This window comes from Balaenoptera musculus, chromosome 15 (genome assembly GCF_009873245.2).
Source record: "Balaenoptera musculus isolate JJ_BM4_2016_0621 chromosome 15, mBalMus1.pri.v3, whole genome shotgun sequence".
In the NCBI taxonomy this organism is placed as follows: Eukaryota; Metazoa; Chordata; class Mammalia; order Artiodactyla; family Balaenopteridae; genus Balaenoptera; species Balaenoptera musculus.
Genome location: NC_045799.1, coordinates 71,162,281 through 71,181,294, shown reverse-complemented (window position 1 = coordinate 71,181,294; position 19,014 = coordinate 71,162,281). Strand labels below are relative to the sequence as shown.

Sequence of the window (19,014 nt, the reverse complement as noted above, 5' to 3'; positions counted from 1 at the left end):
AACTCAGATGAAGAGTTAGCCATCTTGAATTCTCTTGCATTTTTTCCAATCCTGTATTTATAAGATTAGTCTTAATTTTTTCTTTTCCTACTTTTCTGGCCATCACTGTGTGTGTGTGTGTGTGTGTGTGTGTGTGTGTGTATAAGTGTGTAAGAACAGTGTTGAGTGAGTGGTGAGGAGGTAATATATAGCTGTACCCCAGATGATGTAAGTTACCAGTTGGCCATCATTTGTAAGGTAAAAATGATACTCTTGTATCCGTCTACACATTAGGTTAAGAATTTCAGCAGTGAAAGTTTCTCTGCCTAAAAAAGTGCCCATAAAAAAAAGGTGTCCATAGCTAGGTTATTGTTATTTAGGTGTCAGTGTTCATGGTCACCTCAGAGTCAGAAAAATATTGTATGCTTTGTCCTTTCTATCTTGAAGAATCAACTGGATTTTGTAATTGGTTTTGACATCATTACATTATGTGGAGAGAGGTGTGTTTAAAAAAAATAATAAGACAGCCAGCCTTATATTAATTTTGTGTATTTTCATAGCCTTCTCTTGTTGCTATTTAACTTTTCCAGAGGAACTTCTTAATAACTTTGCTCAGCAAATAGGAGCCTGGAGATTCTGCCTGTATTTTCTCTCCAGCACTAGGAATGACTATGTAATGATGTACAGTTTAACGGTTTTTGAGGTAAGTTGTCAGATACTTTTATACTATTCTGAAGAGTATTTTTTAGTCACATTGCCTTGTTATTGGCACTAGACTTTAGTTTTGATGTGTACATGGCTGGGAAATAGTGGTAACTCAGCTCAGGGGCTTCTTGCCACATACTGCCTTTGTCAAGATGTCAGGTTTTCTAGGGCGCCTTTCCATCTTCAGCACCAAAAGGTGAGATAGGTGAGGTAGGGAGGTCGTTTGTGGTAACATAACTTTTCCTTCCATGTTTTCATTTAAAAGAGAAAGATGATTAAAGAAAAACAGTTGGGAGGAGGGATGATACCCATTATACCATCATCCCAACCACAAAAATCTTCATTTATTTCAACTCTCTTCCAATCATTGCCTTCCTGTGCACACTTTTTTTCAAAAAACCTAATTATAATCATATTGCTCACTTCATTTTGCATTGTTTTTTTCCCTCTACTTACCTTTATATTATATTTCTATAAGGGGCTGTACCATTATTCACCAAGCCATTCTCCTATTCTTACATTAAAGTTGTTTCTGTCATTATTTTTTGGTAGAGACAATGGTGTTATAGAAAGTTTTTGCACCTACACCTTTTTGTTTCTGTTAAATTATGTAGCTGTTAAATTATGTTCCTAGGAATGGGATTGTTGTATCATAAAATTTGAATATTTTATTATTCTCATTGCCAAATTGCTCCAAACCTTTGTTTAAAAGCAGAGTTTCTTGTTTGAGGGAGATAGCTACTGTTGGATGAAAACCAGTTTGTTTTGTGTATAGATTGTTAACTTACAAGGTGTATACTTGTTTTTCAGAATCTGATCAATAAAATGTGGCTTGGGGTCCCATCTCAGGATAAGATGGAAATCCGTAGCTGCCTGCCCAAACTCCTCTTGGCTCACCACAAAACCTTACCTTACTTCATCCGGAACAAGCTCTGCAAAGTGATTGTTGACATTGGCCGTCAGGATTGGCCCATGTTCTACCATGACTTTTTTACTAACATTTTACAGGTAAGGAGATAACCTACGGAAACTTTATCTTGTAAATAATTTGTTTGAAGAAGTGATTATTTTCTTGTCTTGAAGACGATTTTTAAGATGAGCGTTTTGGAACTGCAATGGTGAGGTCATTTTGGGGTGGATTATCTCATTCACTTAACCTTGTGTTCCTGAGACATGCTGTACCTTGGTGCAGTGGAGAAGGTGGGGGATGGGGAGCCCCAATCACTTTGTTAACCTCTTGTGAAATTTTGTCCAGCAAGTATTTGAAAGCTTGTTAGGTACTGTGCCAGGTGTTGGGTGCCAGGATGAGGCCTTCGATAGTTATAGTTTAGTGGGGAGAAAGCGATGGAAATAATAATTACCCAACAATATGTTAATGTCTGTAGTGGAGTATTGTGCCGAGTGCAGTGAGGACACAGCATTTAGACTCAAGGAGCTGAGGTGTTTTCAGTGTTGTTGGTGATGAGATGCGAGGTGGTGGCTTGAGTGGTAGAGTGAGAGGCTAGGCTGACGGACAGGGCCAGAGCAGGGAGGGCTTTGCGTTTGCAGGGGGCGTCAGTGTTTAATTCATAGTCCTTACTCGAGAACTAATGAAAAGTTTGGAGAAGGGAGACAACGTGGCCACATGTTTATGTTGGAGTGACGACTTTAGCAGCAGTGTGGAGTCTGGATTGCAGAGGGGTGAGGCCAGAGCGAAGGAGGCCTGGAAGGCTGCTGCTGGAGAAGTCTGAGTGAGCCGAGGGGCCTGAGCCAAGCCGGGGCTTACGTGCTGGACAGCAGCGAGGCACGGAGGAGGCTTTGGGCAGGGACTAGGTTGTAGGGAGGAGGGAAGGAGGAAGCTAGAATGCCTTCCAAGTTCCTGGCTCAGATGGCAGATTTTCTAGGCCAGGGATGAAGGAGGAGGAAATGGGTTTGGGTAGAAGATGGTGAATTCAGTTTGGCAGAAAATGCATTTAAGATTTGCGTGTTCCTTCTGTGCACGTCTAGTGAGACATTAGGAAATGTGGATCTGGAGTTCAGGATTTGGAAGTCATCAAGGAATAGGTGGGACCTAAAAGCCAAGAGGGCGATGCTTTTGTTCATTTGACTCCTGTGATAAAGTTGGAAACGTTTATATTATCGAGGCAGTCTTGGGTATGTAGGAAATGGGTATTATGTACAGATTATAGAAATAAAATTCTTTGAAAATTGGTTATAGTCTTAGTGATGGCAGAATCTTCCGGAACAATACCATTTTCTAATGTTCTGCTTGCTCTCCCTGCAAACCATTTGAATGATGCAGCAACTTAAAAAATCCAGCATCCATATTGCTTCTTTTGGATTGCCTCTCAAGGTGGCACAGAAATTCTTCATTCAATATTATTTTGTTTTGTATGGTGATTCATTTATCTAGAGATTTATTGAATTGATATTGTAAAGGAGATTCATGCATTTATTCCATAAACTATTTGTTGAATACCAGCCATGTATTAATAACTAGGTTCGTGGGGGGATATAGTAATGAACAAATAGCTGCCTTCATGGAGCTTATAATCCCAAGGGGGAGGCATCAGTAAACAATAAGCAAGTAAATTCTTTCAGGTAGGTATAAGTATTGTGAGAAAACTAAATCTAGGGTGAGGAGGAGGGAATATCAGGAGTGTTATTTAGATGGGATGATCATGGAAGCCTTTTCTGAGAAGCAGACTTTTGAGCAGAAACTGAGTGGAAGTGATGGAGTGAGCCATGTGGGCTTCCAGGGTAACAGTGTTGTAGGCAGAGGGAATAACAGTGCAAAGAACCCGAGGAATGGCTAGGAGGCGGGGAGCCTGGAGTGGTGGGTTAGGAGGCCAGAGGCTTTGCTGGCTCTCTCTGACATGCTTGCTTTCACTCCAGGTTGAAAAGCAGTTGTGGTAAGTCTCCATGGCTCTCTAAGAGGGAGCCAGGAAGTCCACAGAGATGGAAAGAACCAGGAAGGTGGGGGGGTCTGAGTGGATTCCATCCTGGGTTGGTCAGTGGTGTGTCTTGTGTGAAGCAGCAAGAATGTGAGCCAGACAGAGAGCCGAGTCCTGTCGGCAGCAGTGAGGAGAAACCATGTTTTCGCCCAGCTGGGATCATTTCCTTCGATGCAAAGCAGACATTTCTTGTCTTCCCATGAAGTATGATTAATGATGATAAATGAGAATTCGGAAGAGCATTTTTAGGTGAGGTGCTCATGGAGATTTCAAAAGGGTAGCTGTCTTCCTCTCTTCGCCACCACCTCCCGCTTTCCACCCTTCAGAAAATGACTCCTTTCACCTCATGCAGCCTTCATGACTTTGAAACACCCCATAGTGGAAGGGGCACTGGACTGGGAGGCAGTGGGTTTGGGGTCTGTGTCCATTTTGGTCACAAATCCACCTTGATTTTAGTAACTCCTATGTGAGCCTCCGTTTCCTTCTGTGTACAATGAGAGGATTGGACTAAGTGATCTTTAAAATTCTTTCCAGTTGTATTATTCCCCGCTTCTTATTCATGCATGAGAACCAGTCAGTGGCATGAAAGCCATGTCAAGAACGATTGGTGCTAAATTGCTGACATTTCTGATAATGATAATAAAGAAAATCTTTTCTTTAGGCATTGGTAAACAAGACCAAACTGGTTCTGGAATCAACTTCACAATTATATAATCTGTTGATTAAACCATCTGAAAGGTTTTATAGGCTTAGTTCCATTATGGTCTGCAGTCTGGGGTGCATAGCCTTTTTTTTTTTTTTTTTTTTAATTCTGTAACATTTGGCCTGGGGCATCTGTGCAGTTTATGCCATAATTATGATGACCGCCATACCAGGCAAAGAGGAGTTGATTTGGGGCCCCAGAAAGATACTTGCAGTTCTGTGTGTTGGTTATAGCCTTTCTAGGCCATTGGAGAAGGAATTGTTGAAGTCAGAACCGACCCCTGTTCTCCCCACCTCCCCCCCCCCCCCCGCCTGCACTAGCACGTACATCACACCTTTCTAGAGTCAGTTCTTCAGAGTCCTGGAATCTGCTGAGCTGGACTTCTGGTCACATTGTGTGTGGGGCCAGATACTTAAGGGGCAAGCATTGAAAAGAAGCATAGAAAGAATTTTGATGTTTCTTCTCTGATTGGCTGGTATGATAAAAATTTCTGAAGCTAACACTAAGGACCTGAACTTGATTTGCAGCCTGAAGGTGCTTCTTCTCTATTAAAATAAATTGCAGAGATTACCTATGTCATGAGCTTTAATTATGTATGTGAGGATGGTGAAAGGAGACACTCTTTTAATAAAAAGCTTTCTGGAAACAAAGCTAGTGAGAAGGAAAATTACACATTTTATCAGGCTGTTCTTTCAAGTAAGGAATAACTTGCATTTTCAGCCAGCTTCTTGCCTGACTCTCTTCCCTTCTCCCAAATGATGAGAGAAAGGAGGACCTTTAAGATACGTTTTCCATACTGTAGGGATTTTTTATTTCTGGAGAGCACAGAAGCATTTCATACGTACAGGAAAGTATTGCCCAGTGGAATATTTGGTAATGAGTCATTCCCAACTGAGAGAGTAAGAATGAGGTCTTGGGGGAAAATAGAGACAAAAGGGGTGGAACAGAAAGAAGGAAATGAAAGGAGAGAAGTAATGGAAATCTTTTAAAATACAGATTGATAATCCAAAGGTGTCTGAATGAAAAGGGATGCTTATAAAGTTCTATTCACTTTATCATGTAAAGAAAAATTGTTAGAGGAGGGATTTCCTGTTTCTCCCCTACTGCATTATCTGAATTTTAAGTCGGTGTTAGAAATAGCCCGAACTTGTAGCGCATGAAGGGAAAACTTTTGGAGGATGTACTTGAAGTGTTAGCTGATTTAATAGAGAGCATTTTCAACACACTATTACTTGCTGCTGAGGGCAGTTGAATTTCTCTTTAAGTTCCCAATGTTGAGTCCTGCTCTTTGGGGATGTGCTTTTCCTTGGTCTGCGATGGGAAGAGTTGTTTTCAAGGGACAGGAAAGTGCCCTGTGTTTTTTTTTGTTTTTTTTGTTTTTGCCCTGTGTTTTTTGAAGTGGAGAATATCCTTTCTATCTGGGTGTAGTTCCTGGTGACATCCTCTTCCCTAAGGCTTATATTTTATAGATTGAGTAAAAAAAAAAACTTAATTTTATCAGGGAATGAACTACATTTAAAGTTAATTATGATTAAAGAAAATGGTCAAGTTTTTTTTTAATTTGTTTGCTCTTTCGTAGATTGTAGCATATAACCCAATAGGATTTTAATGGTACCTTGATTACTTTTACCGTTTCTGGAAACTAAAAAATAAATGCTTTGAATTTTGTGAAATTGATAAGAAAGATATAAGTAGTGTTATGCTGTTGAAAGTGTACCTTTTTTTCTGTCTCTTGTTTAAGGAAACTTTCTTATGGCATAGTGGATATTGCAGGTGATAGAAAAAGTACCTTAATTTGCTACGTAGGTATTTGCAAAGTCCTAACCGTATCAGTATCATAGTTTAATGACGTGTATGTGTGTTTCTGCTCTGCCACATGTTTAATCTTGAACTTTTATGAAGCATTCAAAGCTTGGAACTGTAAACTTGATTTAACACCTGAATGTTGGAAAGATATCACAAATTGGTTTACACATACCGAAATCACTAATATAGTAACCTGGGCAGAGTAACCAAGGCTCTGTTGGGAGTATGGACATGTATAAAAATTGCCATGTTAGGTGTAAAAGAGCATTGTTTTCTTGTTGTTTTTAAGTTCATGGTGTTATTTAGAATTTTGTCTTTAAAATAAGATGAGAATATATTTTGAATGGTTAAAAAGGTACGTAAGTGTACTCGGTCATTTTTCTAAAGGTTTGATTTATGTAGCCTGTTCATGTAAGATTAAACACAGAGGTACAGTTGACATTCCGTATCCATAGGATTTGAACCCTCCTGTATGAGAGCTGACTGCACTACACCATTGAATATAAAGGGACTTGAGCATCCTTGGATTTTGGTATCCACAGGGGTCCTGGGAACACCCCCCCCCCACCCCCCATGGATACCGAAGGACGACTGTACTTCATAGATTCACCATTCGTCAGTCTTCTTTGTACCTTAATTAGCCAGGCACTCTGTTCAGAAACTTACTTTTTCCTGGCAGTTGATCCAGTCCCCTGTGACAACTCCCCTCGGGTTGATCATGTTGAAGACAACTTCAGAAGAGCTGGCTTGTCCCCGTGAGGACCTCAGCGTGGCTCGGAAAGAGGAGTTGCGAAAGCTGCTGCTGGAACAGGTGCAGACAGTGCTTGGGCTACTGACAGGTGAGCAGCTGGGTGGCACCAGAAGGCAGAGGCCTGCCTGCAGATGCCCGAGTGCAGGCCCTGGCACTCAGAATTTTTGAGCAGTTGCCTTAGCTGTTACTGAGACCGAACGTAAAAACAGAAAGAATGTGGTGCCATATTCCCAGCACCTAGCCCAGTATCTAGCACACGATAGGGTCTCAAAAAATGTTTGTAATTTATTTTCCTTTTAAAGTCTTTCGTTATTTGGTCCTCACTATAGCCATGATTAATGCGGTATAGACCGGGTCATAGGAATGTGATTGAAATGCTGATTACTGCATTTTAAGTAAGGTGGGTGGCAGGCACTTTATTTAAGATGATTTGAATTTAAATCAGGAGAAGTTGGAGGAGGAGGAGGAAGATGTGAACATTTCAAATTCTGAGTAGGGAAGTGAGACCAGGTGTGGAGTCAGCACCCTGTGCGCCAGGTTGTAGTTGTATGTAGCGTTTGCTTCGTCATCTGGTCTGTTGCGTTAGAGCCTCGTGACTATGAGTGAAGAGTAAGAATAAACAGAAAGCAAACTGCAGAATGAGACAGGAAGGTAGGAAGAGAACGGAGCCCCTGCGTCTCGAGGGCGACAGGGCGAGGGCCGTGCCCGCTGTGCTGCCGGTGGAGCTGCTGGTTCTGAGGTGCAGGGGCGGTGTCGGGCCATGAGGCCAAGCCGCGCGCTGGAGGCAGTGTTGTAGGGACAAGAAGGGTTTCTATCTCCAGCTCTTCTACCCAGGCTGCTTCTTGGATATCTAGGGACTTTTTTTTTTTTTTTTTGCATGTGTTACAAAAGCGGTTGTCATGAGGTGGGCACTTAAAATTGGTTATAAGAGTGTTTTGATTAAAAGTAAACTTGCCATTTACCCCCCATCCTTCCCGAAATCCCTAGGGGAAACCCAGACCTCAGAGCATTTATTCATTCAAAGCATATTTATTGACATCCACAACTAGTTGTTAAATTTCTAGAGTTAGGGACCATGTCTGACATCTCTGTGTCCTACTTTTGCGGACACTAAAATTTTTTGAATTGAGATATAATTCACGTATCATAAAATCTACCATTTTAAAGTGTAACAGCTCAGTGGTTTTAAACATAGTCACAAGGTTGTGCTACTATCACATTGTCTAATTCCAGAACATTTTCATCACCCCAACCTCTGGCAACCATTAGTGTATTATCTGTCTCTGGATTTTCCTATTTGGACTTTTCATAAAAATAGAATCATAGAATATGTGACCTTTTGTGTCTAGCTTCTTTTACTTAACACGATATTTTCAATGTTTTCCATGTTATAATATTAAATATTTTGAGAACAAAATATTTTTAAAAGCTTTTATGATCATCTTATATGCCAGGTTCTGTAAGGAGATATAAAGAGGAATAAAACATAGTCCCTGCCCTCTAGTAATGTATACTCTAGTAGGGGAGAAAGACAATGTGTTAAGAGTTATGGTAGAGGTAATGTTTTATGTGCAGGCAAAACTGAGCAGGGAAGACTTCCTGGAGGAGGTGACAGCTGAGTGGAATTCTGAGAGACAGGTAGCAGTTAGTCTGGTGAAAGGTCAAGTTGGATTGGAAGGGGGAGAGCAGTTCAGAGGTTAAGAAGGAGAACACATGAGAAAGGAACAGCTAGTAAATAGTGCAGCGTGATGAAGCCTTTGTGTGGGGTGGGGGTGAGGCCTGACGAGGAGAGCAGAGGCCAGATGCCGAGATTGTGCGGATGGTACTGTTGACTGGTGAGGAGCATGAGAATATTAGTGGCAGGTTTGTGGGGAAAGATATATTGAGTTTGGAATATCCAAGTGGTGTTGTCCAGAAAAAGCAGTTAGACATAGAGACAGATGTTTAAATACTGATTCTTGATCAAATATATCAATACATTGTTTTTCTAAATCTGATTTTTATATGTTAAGTTTTATTTCTCTCTTAAACTCAGTTTCTCCTTTCTTTGTAGGTATCTTGGAGACTGTCTGGGACAAACACAGCGTGACTGCTGCCACCCCACCACCATCCCCGACCTCAGGAGAAAGTGGTATGGTCTGCACCATACATTGTGTTCCTCTTTTTAAATGCAGTTGGGGGTCTCAGCAGGGTAGCAATTGCTTATCTATGCCAGACACAGATGCACATTCTTCCTTAATCTATTTTTGGCCTCTCTGCCCTTGTCTTCTGAGTAGCTGACTTTCTTAGTTCCTTGTAAGTACTTGTACTTTCTAATATAATATTTTGAACAACATAGCTTGTTTCTTCCTTGCCCATCAGGAAGGTGGCACCTTCAGCTTATGACTGCTGTCCCTCCTGGCTTGTTTTTCCCTTTTTCTCATATTTCATGGCTGTATTGCTCATGCTGAGGTTGGTATGAGCCTGTGGGTGTGATGTGTCTGCTTTGCAGTCATGCAGGGGTCAGGTCATAGGAGGTGGGTGGCAGCCCGAAGGAGGGGACGCGGGCATGTGGAGTGCTTACTTCCTCATGGGCTCAGGGAAAAGTCATCTTAGCCTGGACAGATTGGGAGCCAGTGTGCAGTAATCAGCATTGACTTTACAGAAGTTTGGATTCATTTGATAAAGTGTGGGTATATTTACAGCGGCCATTAAATAGTTTACTGGCGGCTAGTTATTGTCCATAGTTATATTAATATCTGTTTCAAAAGTCAGAGTGCAGTTCATCTAAAAATGGCTACTTTCAAGGATGGACGGAAAGAGGAAATTGTGTCTGAGCAGGAACTTTTAGTTTCTAAATGGCTTCTGTTTACATTAAATGATCACAAATGCTTTTCAAGTAGAGTACATCCTGTGAAATGGCACATACTACTTCCTCTACTGTAAAGGTTGATGTGGCTAATGAGAAATGTTTCCTCATCTTTCTCCTTTACCTCAAGGAAATAGGCTGTTGAAATCAGACATCTCTGAGCCCTAGCTGTTTCATGTAGCCTGTTGTTAAAATGTGGAAGTTGAAATTCTTGCAGAGTTACTGTAGAATTGAAAATACATCATGAAGTTTTGAGGACTGCTTACAGTTGACTAATTTATTTCGATTCTATTTATCATACTTGGATTAAAACTGTTAGAGAGTCACTTGCCATACTTCTTAGGTTAAAAACTATTACAGAGTTCTAGAGTATATTAGAAGCCTACAGGAAATTGAACTTATTTGTATTTGGTGGCAAACCTTCATTTTCAAAGTGGATTTTGAGGTGACTTAGCAGATTTATATTTTGCAATATTTGAATGATTAAAGAAAAAATTGCAAAGATGCAGAGATTTGATTTTTGAGTATACACTTTGGAATCTCTTGCAGTTTGGCTGATCTTAAAATTTGTCATCTCAGGAATTCCCTGGTCCAATGGTTAGGACTCCGTGCTCTCACTGCCGAGGGCCCGGGTTCAATCCCTGGTGGGGGAGCTAAAATCCCACAAGCCGTGTGGTGTGGCCAAAAAAAAAAAAAAAAATTTGTCATCTCATTTCAATAGTAGTTTGCAAAAATTGGTTCTTTTGATAGTTGAATACTATCTTAGTATCCAGGTTAAGTGAGCAGCAGCAGTTTACTTTAGTAAAACTTGTTTTTCTGATATCGTTTTCCAGTACCAAAAGCTGTGAGTTTTAGTTGGCTTCTTTCAGGTACATGTTCTGAGCTAATTCAGTTTATACTTTGATAGACTTATATCCTGGAGGCCACGTTGGAGAATATTAGATAATACAAATCAAAAATAAATGCTTGACTCTTTCATGTGTTGCCTAGGTTTTGTTTATGAGGTTAGGGGAAATAAAATAAGAACTCAGCTGACAGTCCATATAAACAAAACCTAAAAATATGATGAGTGCTTTTTGAGAGTTGCCTCTTAGACATTATTAAAATTTTTGAAGTCTTGAATATTAGTATTTGAGAAAAAGCAAAATAAATTGAGACTGGTGGGGGGGTGGACTAGGGAGTTAAGTAAGCTTTTAAGTTGGTACACTTCCTCTTTTAAAAAAAAAAATTGCATGTCACTTGTTAACCTCTATGATAGTTGTGAGTGAAGTCATCAGATCTTGCTTCACTATATGGGCAGTGCTAATGATTTAATCAACATTTATTTTGATGCTTTTGCTCACTGCCTTTGTGCCCTTAAGACACCAAGTTAAGGTGGTAAAGATGTCTAGAAAATTCTTTAGCTCCCTTGACTGTGAGTTCAGTTTTATAGAGGAAATTCTGAGAAACCATGGGGCCCAGTGAATAAACTCAGATAATTCCTAAACATACCCCATCAGCAGTCCCTGCCAGACTCTCACTGCCCTGCCCAGCTGCCCATCAGACTTGGCCCTGTGGGCTTTTGGTCTCTTTTCTCATATGTTTTCTTGTAATGTCATTTTCTGTCTGATCACTTTCAAAGAATAAAACCCAGGGACTAGTCCCTGCAACAACTGCTCTAACAGTCTGGTTATAGAAAAAGTTTTGACGGGTGTGTGTAGTTTATTTCTCAGAATAGTTCCCCAAATTATTGCCTCATCTCCTAAACTCACCTCACTAGACCAGAATCCTGTGAAATTGATGATGGTTTTCTCTCTTATTTACAAAAAGGAAGCTGGGGTTCATGGCGGGTGACTTGCCAGAGGTCACATCACCAGTGAGGGGGGTGGGACAGTGACGTGAACCCATCATTCCCAGTCGAGGCGCACTGTCTTTCTTCTAAGTTTGCTGTCTCGGTCACTCTCACCATTTCTGCCCGCCTCATCCTTCCCCTGGTTGAGTGCTGGCTCGCTGCTTACTTGGTTTACCTTCTCTGACCTTGGATGTCCTCTCTGTAGAAGAGCAACTCTGCTCTGAGGAGTGAGTGAGGGGAGGTGTGGATGTACCATCTGTATGCCGTCGTGTGGCTTCCTTCTGCGCTCGTGCAGCCTCAGCCCTCTTCCTTAGTTACTCTCCTCTTGTCCTCGCTTCTTTTTGCTTGGAAAATGGGAAAAAAAGTGAACAAAACGAAATTACATAAATACTGTAGTTCTGAGCTAGCTTTGATTGTTCTGTAATAAAAATTAAGGGGCCATATCGTTCTTGCACACATGGTATTTAGTTTTAAATATAAATGTGTATATATACTGGCTATGGAAAGTTTTTTAGGGTGAAGATGTCTTAGCCCTAATCGATTGCGACCAGTTTACACCTTCTGGGTTTTTTCCCAAACTCTTTAAAGATGCACATGTTCGTGTACTTGCAGATCTTTTCACCTGTAGAAAAATGGGACTTGGGATCACAACTCTTGTGATCTTGTTTCCTCCTCCCAAGGGTTCCTTAAAAAGAGTTTCTCCCCATTTTACTGGACTGAGGCTACAGTTAGGTCGGAGGATCTTAGTTGGGGTGATTTAGCCCTGCAGGGGATATTTGGCAATGTGGAGAAATTTTTTGGTTAACATAACTGAAGAAAGAGTACTACTGGCATCTGGTGAGTGGAGGCCAGGGATGCTGCTAATACCCTTCAGTGCACAGAACAATAAAGAATTATCCAACCCCAAATGTGAATAGTGCTGAGGTTGAGAAACTCTTAATAAATGTAGAACTGAATAGAAAACATGTGGAATTTCAGTAAGTAAGAAAAGAAAAAAGCTGAGGGGATCTTTGCATGAAAGCCCATTACAAGTGTTCCAACCATGTCTGGGTTACTTCCAAGTTAGTAAATGCCCCAGAGTAGCCTACATACTACTTGGGGCGTGGGTGCCTGTTGCCACCGGGGCCTGGCCCAATTCAGGGACGATGAGGTTGGTCACAGGTTTTTTAAAATCGAAGAGCCCTCTTACAAGCCCTCTTTATAATCAAGAGCTTGTTAAAGCTCTCTCAGCATAGCTTTGGAAATGCTGCAGCATGAAGCAGGGTCTCTGTTCTGTGGCGATTCCTTCACTTGGATTAAAATACAATTTTGGAAAAATTCTTCTGTGATTTACTAAAATTCCCTGAAACATTTAAAGTTGAGTAAAATAATTTTTATCGAGAAACAACATTAAAAGATACTTGTTTTGAGGGGAAAAAATAGTCAGAGATCATCCTATCCACATAAATAGGTTTTACCTTTTCATACTCCCGTTCAGTCTTTGTCCTTGTGCTTATACCTTTCTATAGTTTCTGTCATGGTGTACACATGCTATTTTACATGTGACTTTGGATCTTATATATTTTTCTATATTTGAATATTAGCTTTCTGACTGATCATTTTTCTTGGCTGCATAATCTTTCCTGACCTGGCTTCTGGGAAGGAGCATAGGCTTTGGGGCTAGACCTGGGTTTTAGTTTCAGCTCTGCCTCTGACTAGCTGAGGAACATGGGGGAAATGCCTCATCTGTGTTTGAGTTATTCTGTCTGTAAGTGCAGATAATCATAATACCTACTTTAGAGCTGGGAGCATTAAATGAGAATATGTATGTAAAGTGCTTGGTGCAGCACCAAGCAAATAATAATAGCACATGAAAGGTAGCTGTTCTTTTTTTTAAAAAAAATTATTATTTATTTATTTATGGCTGTGTTGGGTCTTTGTTGCTGCGCGCGGGCTTTCTCTAGTTGCGGCGAGCGGGGGCTACTCTTTGTTGTGGTGCGCGGGCTTCTCATTGCAGTGGCTTCTCTTGTTGCGGAGCACGGGCTCTAGGCGCGCGGGCTTCAGTAGTTGTGGCTCGCAGGTAGAGCGCAGGCTGAGTCATTGTGGTGCACAGGCTTAGTTGCTCCGCGGTATGTGGGATCTTACCGGACCAGGGCTCGAACCCCTGTCCCCTGCATTGGCAGGCGGATTCTTAACCACTGCGCCACCAGGGAAGTCCTAGTAGCTGTTCTTAACATCAGTGTTATCATTGATGTGTTGCTCTCCCCACACCCCCCCCTTAGAATCCCATTCTGGAAAAATTCTTCTGAGCTGAAGAATAGGGCCAACTTTTTTGTTTTGTTTTTGTTTTTAAAGCCAGAATTTATTTCTATTTAAGAATGTTCAAGAGACTTGAAAAAGGCCCAAGGGCCCAACAGTGTCCGAGTTTAGTATAAGATCATACTGAGGTGGTGTCTGTTGGCTCCTCCATTGCTAAAGCCTCAATTTGATCCTGGTTGATAAATGCCCTGATAATTGTAATAGTTGGGTAATGGTGATCTCCTCTAACTGGCATCTTTCATAAATGGCCGTCAGTCCATGAACGATGAAAAAAGCAATACCACAAACAGCCATTGATAGAAAGTTGTATGACTCAAGTGGAAAGCCACCACAGCAATTCCAAAAATCAAAATTATTAATCCAGTAATAAACAAACTGAAACGTTTGCAGATTCTGCTTGAACATCCTTCTTGCATTATTCTTTGAAACCAGGTCTTCTGATTACCAGCTTGAGTAGCTGAGATCATGATGAGTCTCATCTGGTATCAAATGCAGCTCTTTCAGAACAGAAACCAGCAAACACGTTTCAAGATAGCTGCCAGAGGACAACTTTTTAATCTAGTTTTAACAGTGGAAATTAAACTCCTTATTAATAAATCACAAAATCCTCATTTTAATGGCTGAGGAGATTGAGGCTGAGAAAGGTTAACTACTCTGTTCATATTAATCCAACATTAGTATAAGGCAGCAGTTCTCAGTAGGTCTGGGGACCCCTGGAGGTCCCCCCAAACCCTTTCAGGGTCCCAAAGGTCAACGATGTGGTCATAAAAATACTAAGACGTTGTTTGTCATTTTTATTCTCACTCTCATGAGTATACCGAGTAAAAAAAGCTCATTCAGATTCCACATTGCAATTAACCTTTAAGAAATGAGTACTCATCAGATTTTAGTATTAGAATAGCTGCCGTTATCTGAAAAGGCCACTTCCTTCTCTTTCAGTTGTATATCTGTGTGAAGCTGGGTTCTCTTCATATACTTCAATAAAACAACATAGTACAACAGATTGGGTACAGAACCAGATGAGAGAATCTAGCTATCTTCTTTCAAGCCACACAATAAAGAGATTTCCAAAAATGTAAAAACAGTGCTATTCTTCTCACTTATTTTTTGGAGGGCAAAATACAATTTTTTCATTTAAAAATGTTGTTTATGCTAACATGTAATGGGCTTATCATTATTAAATGAATTAAATATTTGAAAAATTCTTAGTTTTAATTTCTAATATGACAAATATCAATAACCTACATAAACAGAAAGAAGCTTTTGGCTGTCCTCAGTGATTTTTAAGAGTGTAAAGGGGTTTTAAGACTAAAACATTTGAGAACTGCTGCTATAAGGTAAAAAACAAAATGTAAAAATTTACCCAGTATTCCACCATACAGAAATAACATCATTCCAGACCTCTCTTTCTACATAGATGCAGTTAAAGATAGATTAAACTGAATAAAAGGACCAAATGGCATCGTATCATGTATTTTTTTTTGGTATCATATATTTTTGCTAAAGACTATTCAGTTTTAGTTTTACTTGAATTTAACAGGAAGTATTAAATGGAAGGAATTGCTGACCTTGAGATGCTTTTTCCACAAGGAATATTAGTTTGTAAAAGATATCTCCAAGGATAAGAAAAAAAAGGTTATGAAAACCAATTTCTTACTACACATTTTAATTTTAGACCATATATTTTGAGACTTCGTGCTTGTGAAAGGTGAGAAAGTTAGTTAGCACACCCTTCTATAATTCCACCATTTGTTTAGTCTTGATTCTGTATTTAATTCAGTGCTTGCATTAGTCCCTTTGCCACAGCTTCACCATTCTGTAATTCTTCGTTTTTATTTATCTCTTTATTTGCATGGTTTCATTGTTCAGTATCCTCACTAAGAATCTGTGGGCAATATATTATTTGAATTTTTGCATGTTTGAAAAAAATGTCACCTTCCTTTATACTCAAAGGGGACCTTTGGGTTAAGTCATTCTTTGCCCCAGAACTTGTAGACACTGCACCACTGTTTTTTGGCTTTGACTGTTACTGTGAAGTCTGAATTTGGGGTTTTCTCCTTTGTATATGTGCATTTTCTGCCTACATTCCTTCCTTATTCCTGAAGTTTTTGTATTGATTACGCCTTATTTTTTTTCTTGGGGCAGAATAAGCCCTTTCATTTTGTATAGTCACACCTTTATTTCAGGAAAGGCTTCTTCTTGTTATAGTTATGAATGTTTTTCTTCTTTTGTCTTCTCTAACATCATTTTATAGCCACCCCCACCCCCAATTTCATTTTGTGTGATTTCCTTTAGTGTTCAGTGCTTCTCAAAAATTAAGCAAGCATAAGAATCACCTGGAGAGCTGGTACAAGCACAGCTTCCTGCCTCCACCCCCCAGGTTCTACTTCAGTGGGTGTGGGTGTTGCCTGATCATTTGTATTTCCGACAAACTTCCAGGTTATGTTGATGATGCAGGTCCACAGACCTCACCTTGACTAGCCCAGTAGTTTCAAATTTTTGGTCTTTGGACCTGTTTACTCTTTTTTTTTTTTTTAATTGAGGTATAATTGACATGTAACACTGTTAGTGTTAGTTTCAGGTGTACAAAATAGTGATTTATGTATATTTGCAAAATGATCACCACAGTAACTGTAGATCCATTACCACACAGTTACAAATTTTTTTCTTGTGAGAATTTATTTTACACTATTAGCAACTTTCAAATATACAGTACAGAATTGTAAACTGTAGTCACCATATTGTACATTACATCCCCAGGACTTATTTGTCTTACAGCTGGAAGTTTGTACCTTTTTACCACCTTCACCTGTTTCGCCCACCCTGGACCCCTTTACTCTTTTTTTTTTTTTAATTAATTAATTAATTATTTTTTGGGGGTGCTGCGTTGGGTCTTTGTTGCTGCACACAGGCTTTCTCTAGTTGTGGGGAGCAGGGGCTCCTCTTCATTGCGGTGTATGGGTTTCTCACTGCGGTGGCTTCTCTTGTTGTGGAGCACGAGCTCTAGGCACCCAGGCTTCAGTAGTTGTGGCTCACCGACTCTAGAGCGCAGGCTCAGTAGTTGTGGCACATGGGCTTAGTTGCTCTGCAGCATGTGGGATCTTCCTGGACCAGGGCTTGAACCCATGTCCCCTCCATTGGCAGGTGGATTCTTAACCACTGTGCCACCAGGGAATTCCCTGAACCCCTTTACTCTTAAGAATTATTGAGGTCCTCAAAGAGCTGTGTGGGTTTTATCTATTGATATTCAAACTGAGAAAATTTGGAAATATTTATTAATTCTTTTAAAAGTAACTGTGATGAATTCAGTGCATATTAACAAATAATATATCTTAATGAAAAATAACTTTTCCAAAGCAAACAAAAACATTTACTGAGAAGAGCGGCATTACATTTTTGTAAATCTCTTTAATATGTAGCTTAATGATAGACAGCGTTTGCTTTTTCTCTGTTGCTTGTAACTTGGAATGTAACCTCTGGAAAGCTCCGTTGTACACTTGTGAGATAGTAAAAGTGAAAAAGGAAAATAACATTCTTTTAAAAATAGTTTTGAATTTGTGAACCCCGAAAAGGGTTCTGGGGGCTCTCAGGGGTCCCTGGACCAAACTTTGAGAACTTCTGCTTTAGGCTAATGCTTGGTTTTTTGTTTTTGTTCTTTTTTAAGGAGAATTACTTAAATTGGTTTATAAGAGATTTGATAGTGTGTATCTTAGAAGCCTTTTGTGTTTCAGGTGACTTACTGAGTAACCTGTTGCAGAGTCCTAGTTCAGCCAAACTGTTGAATCAGCCAATCCCCATCCTTGATGTGGAGAGTGAGTATATCTGTTCCCTGGCCTTGGAGTGCCTGGCCCATCTCTTCAGTTGGATTCCTCTGTCTGCCAGCATCACCCCATCCCTCCTTACCACCATCTTCCACTTTGCACGCTTTGGCTGTGACATCCGGGCCAGAAAGATGGCATCAGTTAACGGCAGCAGCCAGAACTGTGTGTTGGGTCAGGAGCGCGGCCGGCTTGGGGTCCTGGCCATGTCCTGCATCAATGAACTCATGTCCAAGAACTGTGTGCCTATGGAGTTCGAGGAGTACTTACTGCGTATGTTCCAGCAGACTTTCTACCTCCTGCAGAAAATCACCAAGGATAACAATGCCCACACGGTGAAGAGCAGGCTAGAAGAACTCGATGAGAGGTAATGAAAACAGGTGTGGCATCGGCTGTGCCCTGAGAATGGGCCTTGACTGTTTATCACGTTGCACTGCATAGTGTCTGTAATCCTCTTTGGTTTCAGAATCTGGGGCTCCTGGTGAGGAACGGAGAGGTAGGTGTGTACCAGTAAGTCCGAGCTTAGCTGGAAGGGCTAGGGTGGTTAAGGGAAAGGAGTTGAGTTGGAAAAGTTGTGAATTGTGTGAATTGTGTAGGTTGGTTGTCTTCTTTGCCCGTCCATCTCCTGTCCTCCCTTCCACCCTTGTCCGCCCTCTCCTCACTCTTTGCCTGCAGGTCTGAGGTGGTGCAGGAACTGGGACCGCTGCTCATGCGTAGCCAAGCACAGGAGAGGAGGCCCGTGGAGGTACAGGAGTTACACTTGCCCTTCCTTGCTTGGTGTTGCTTGTTGGTTCTTCCTATTTGACTTTTCTCAAGTGAACGTCGTGCAGTGTATAGGAATGTTGTCACTATTGTGAGTTTTGCACCGATGGCAAGTTTTCATCAAAAGAAAGGAGAGTTGTTAATGGGGCACACACCTGTGTTTCTTGGTTAGTGTCCTCTTGAATGGAGCCTAAAATCACTTAGCCTCTCTTTATTAAGGACTCTTAGCAGATGATTCCATAGTATGCTGAGGCATGGTCTCATTTATTTCCCTTACAGATGATGTCATTTATGTATCTTCCAGCTTTCATTAATATGATGCTACTGCTGTGTAAAAACAAAAGGGAAAATTGGAAGCTTATATTAAGAACATTATGTTGACTGTTCAGAGACTTTCAAGCAGATAAATTGTATTGAATTAGTAAATATTTATAAATTGCCTGGCAGCAAAAGTTGTTAGTATTTTCATCAATTTTCCTTGGCTTGTTTTTGTTGTTAAGCTATGCAGAGTTAAGCCATTTCTTTTTCTTTAGAGTAAGCAGCAGGATATAAAGTCAAGTGCCTAAAGTTAAGACAGTTT

General features: G+C 40.5%; 1 protein-coding gene across 4 annotated transcripts in view; it reads left to right on the top strand.

Annotated features, from left to right (window-relative positions):
* XPO6 (exportin 6) overlaps positions 1–19,014 on the top strand; it is a 107,025-nt gene that overhangs the window by 40,499 nt on the left and 47,512 nt on the right. For all 4 annotated transcript variants that reach the window (XM_036826090.1, XM_036826088.1, XM_036826089.1 and 1 more), the window contains 5 exons: positions 570–682; positions 1,495–1,692; positions 6,806–6,965; positions 8,931–9,008; positions 17,586–18,039. In XM_036826090.1, the coding sequence (XP_036681985.1) occupies positions 570–682; positions 1,495–1,692; positions 6,806–6,965; positions 8,931–9,008; positions 17,586–18,039 (1,003 nt within the window). The remainder of the gene's footprint in view (positions 1–569; positions 683–1,494; positions 1,693–6,805; positions 6,966–8,930; positions 9,009–17,585; positions 18,040–19,014) is intronic.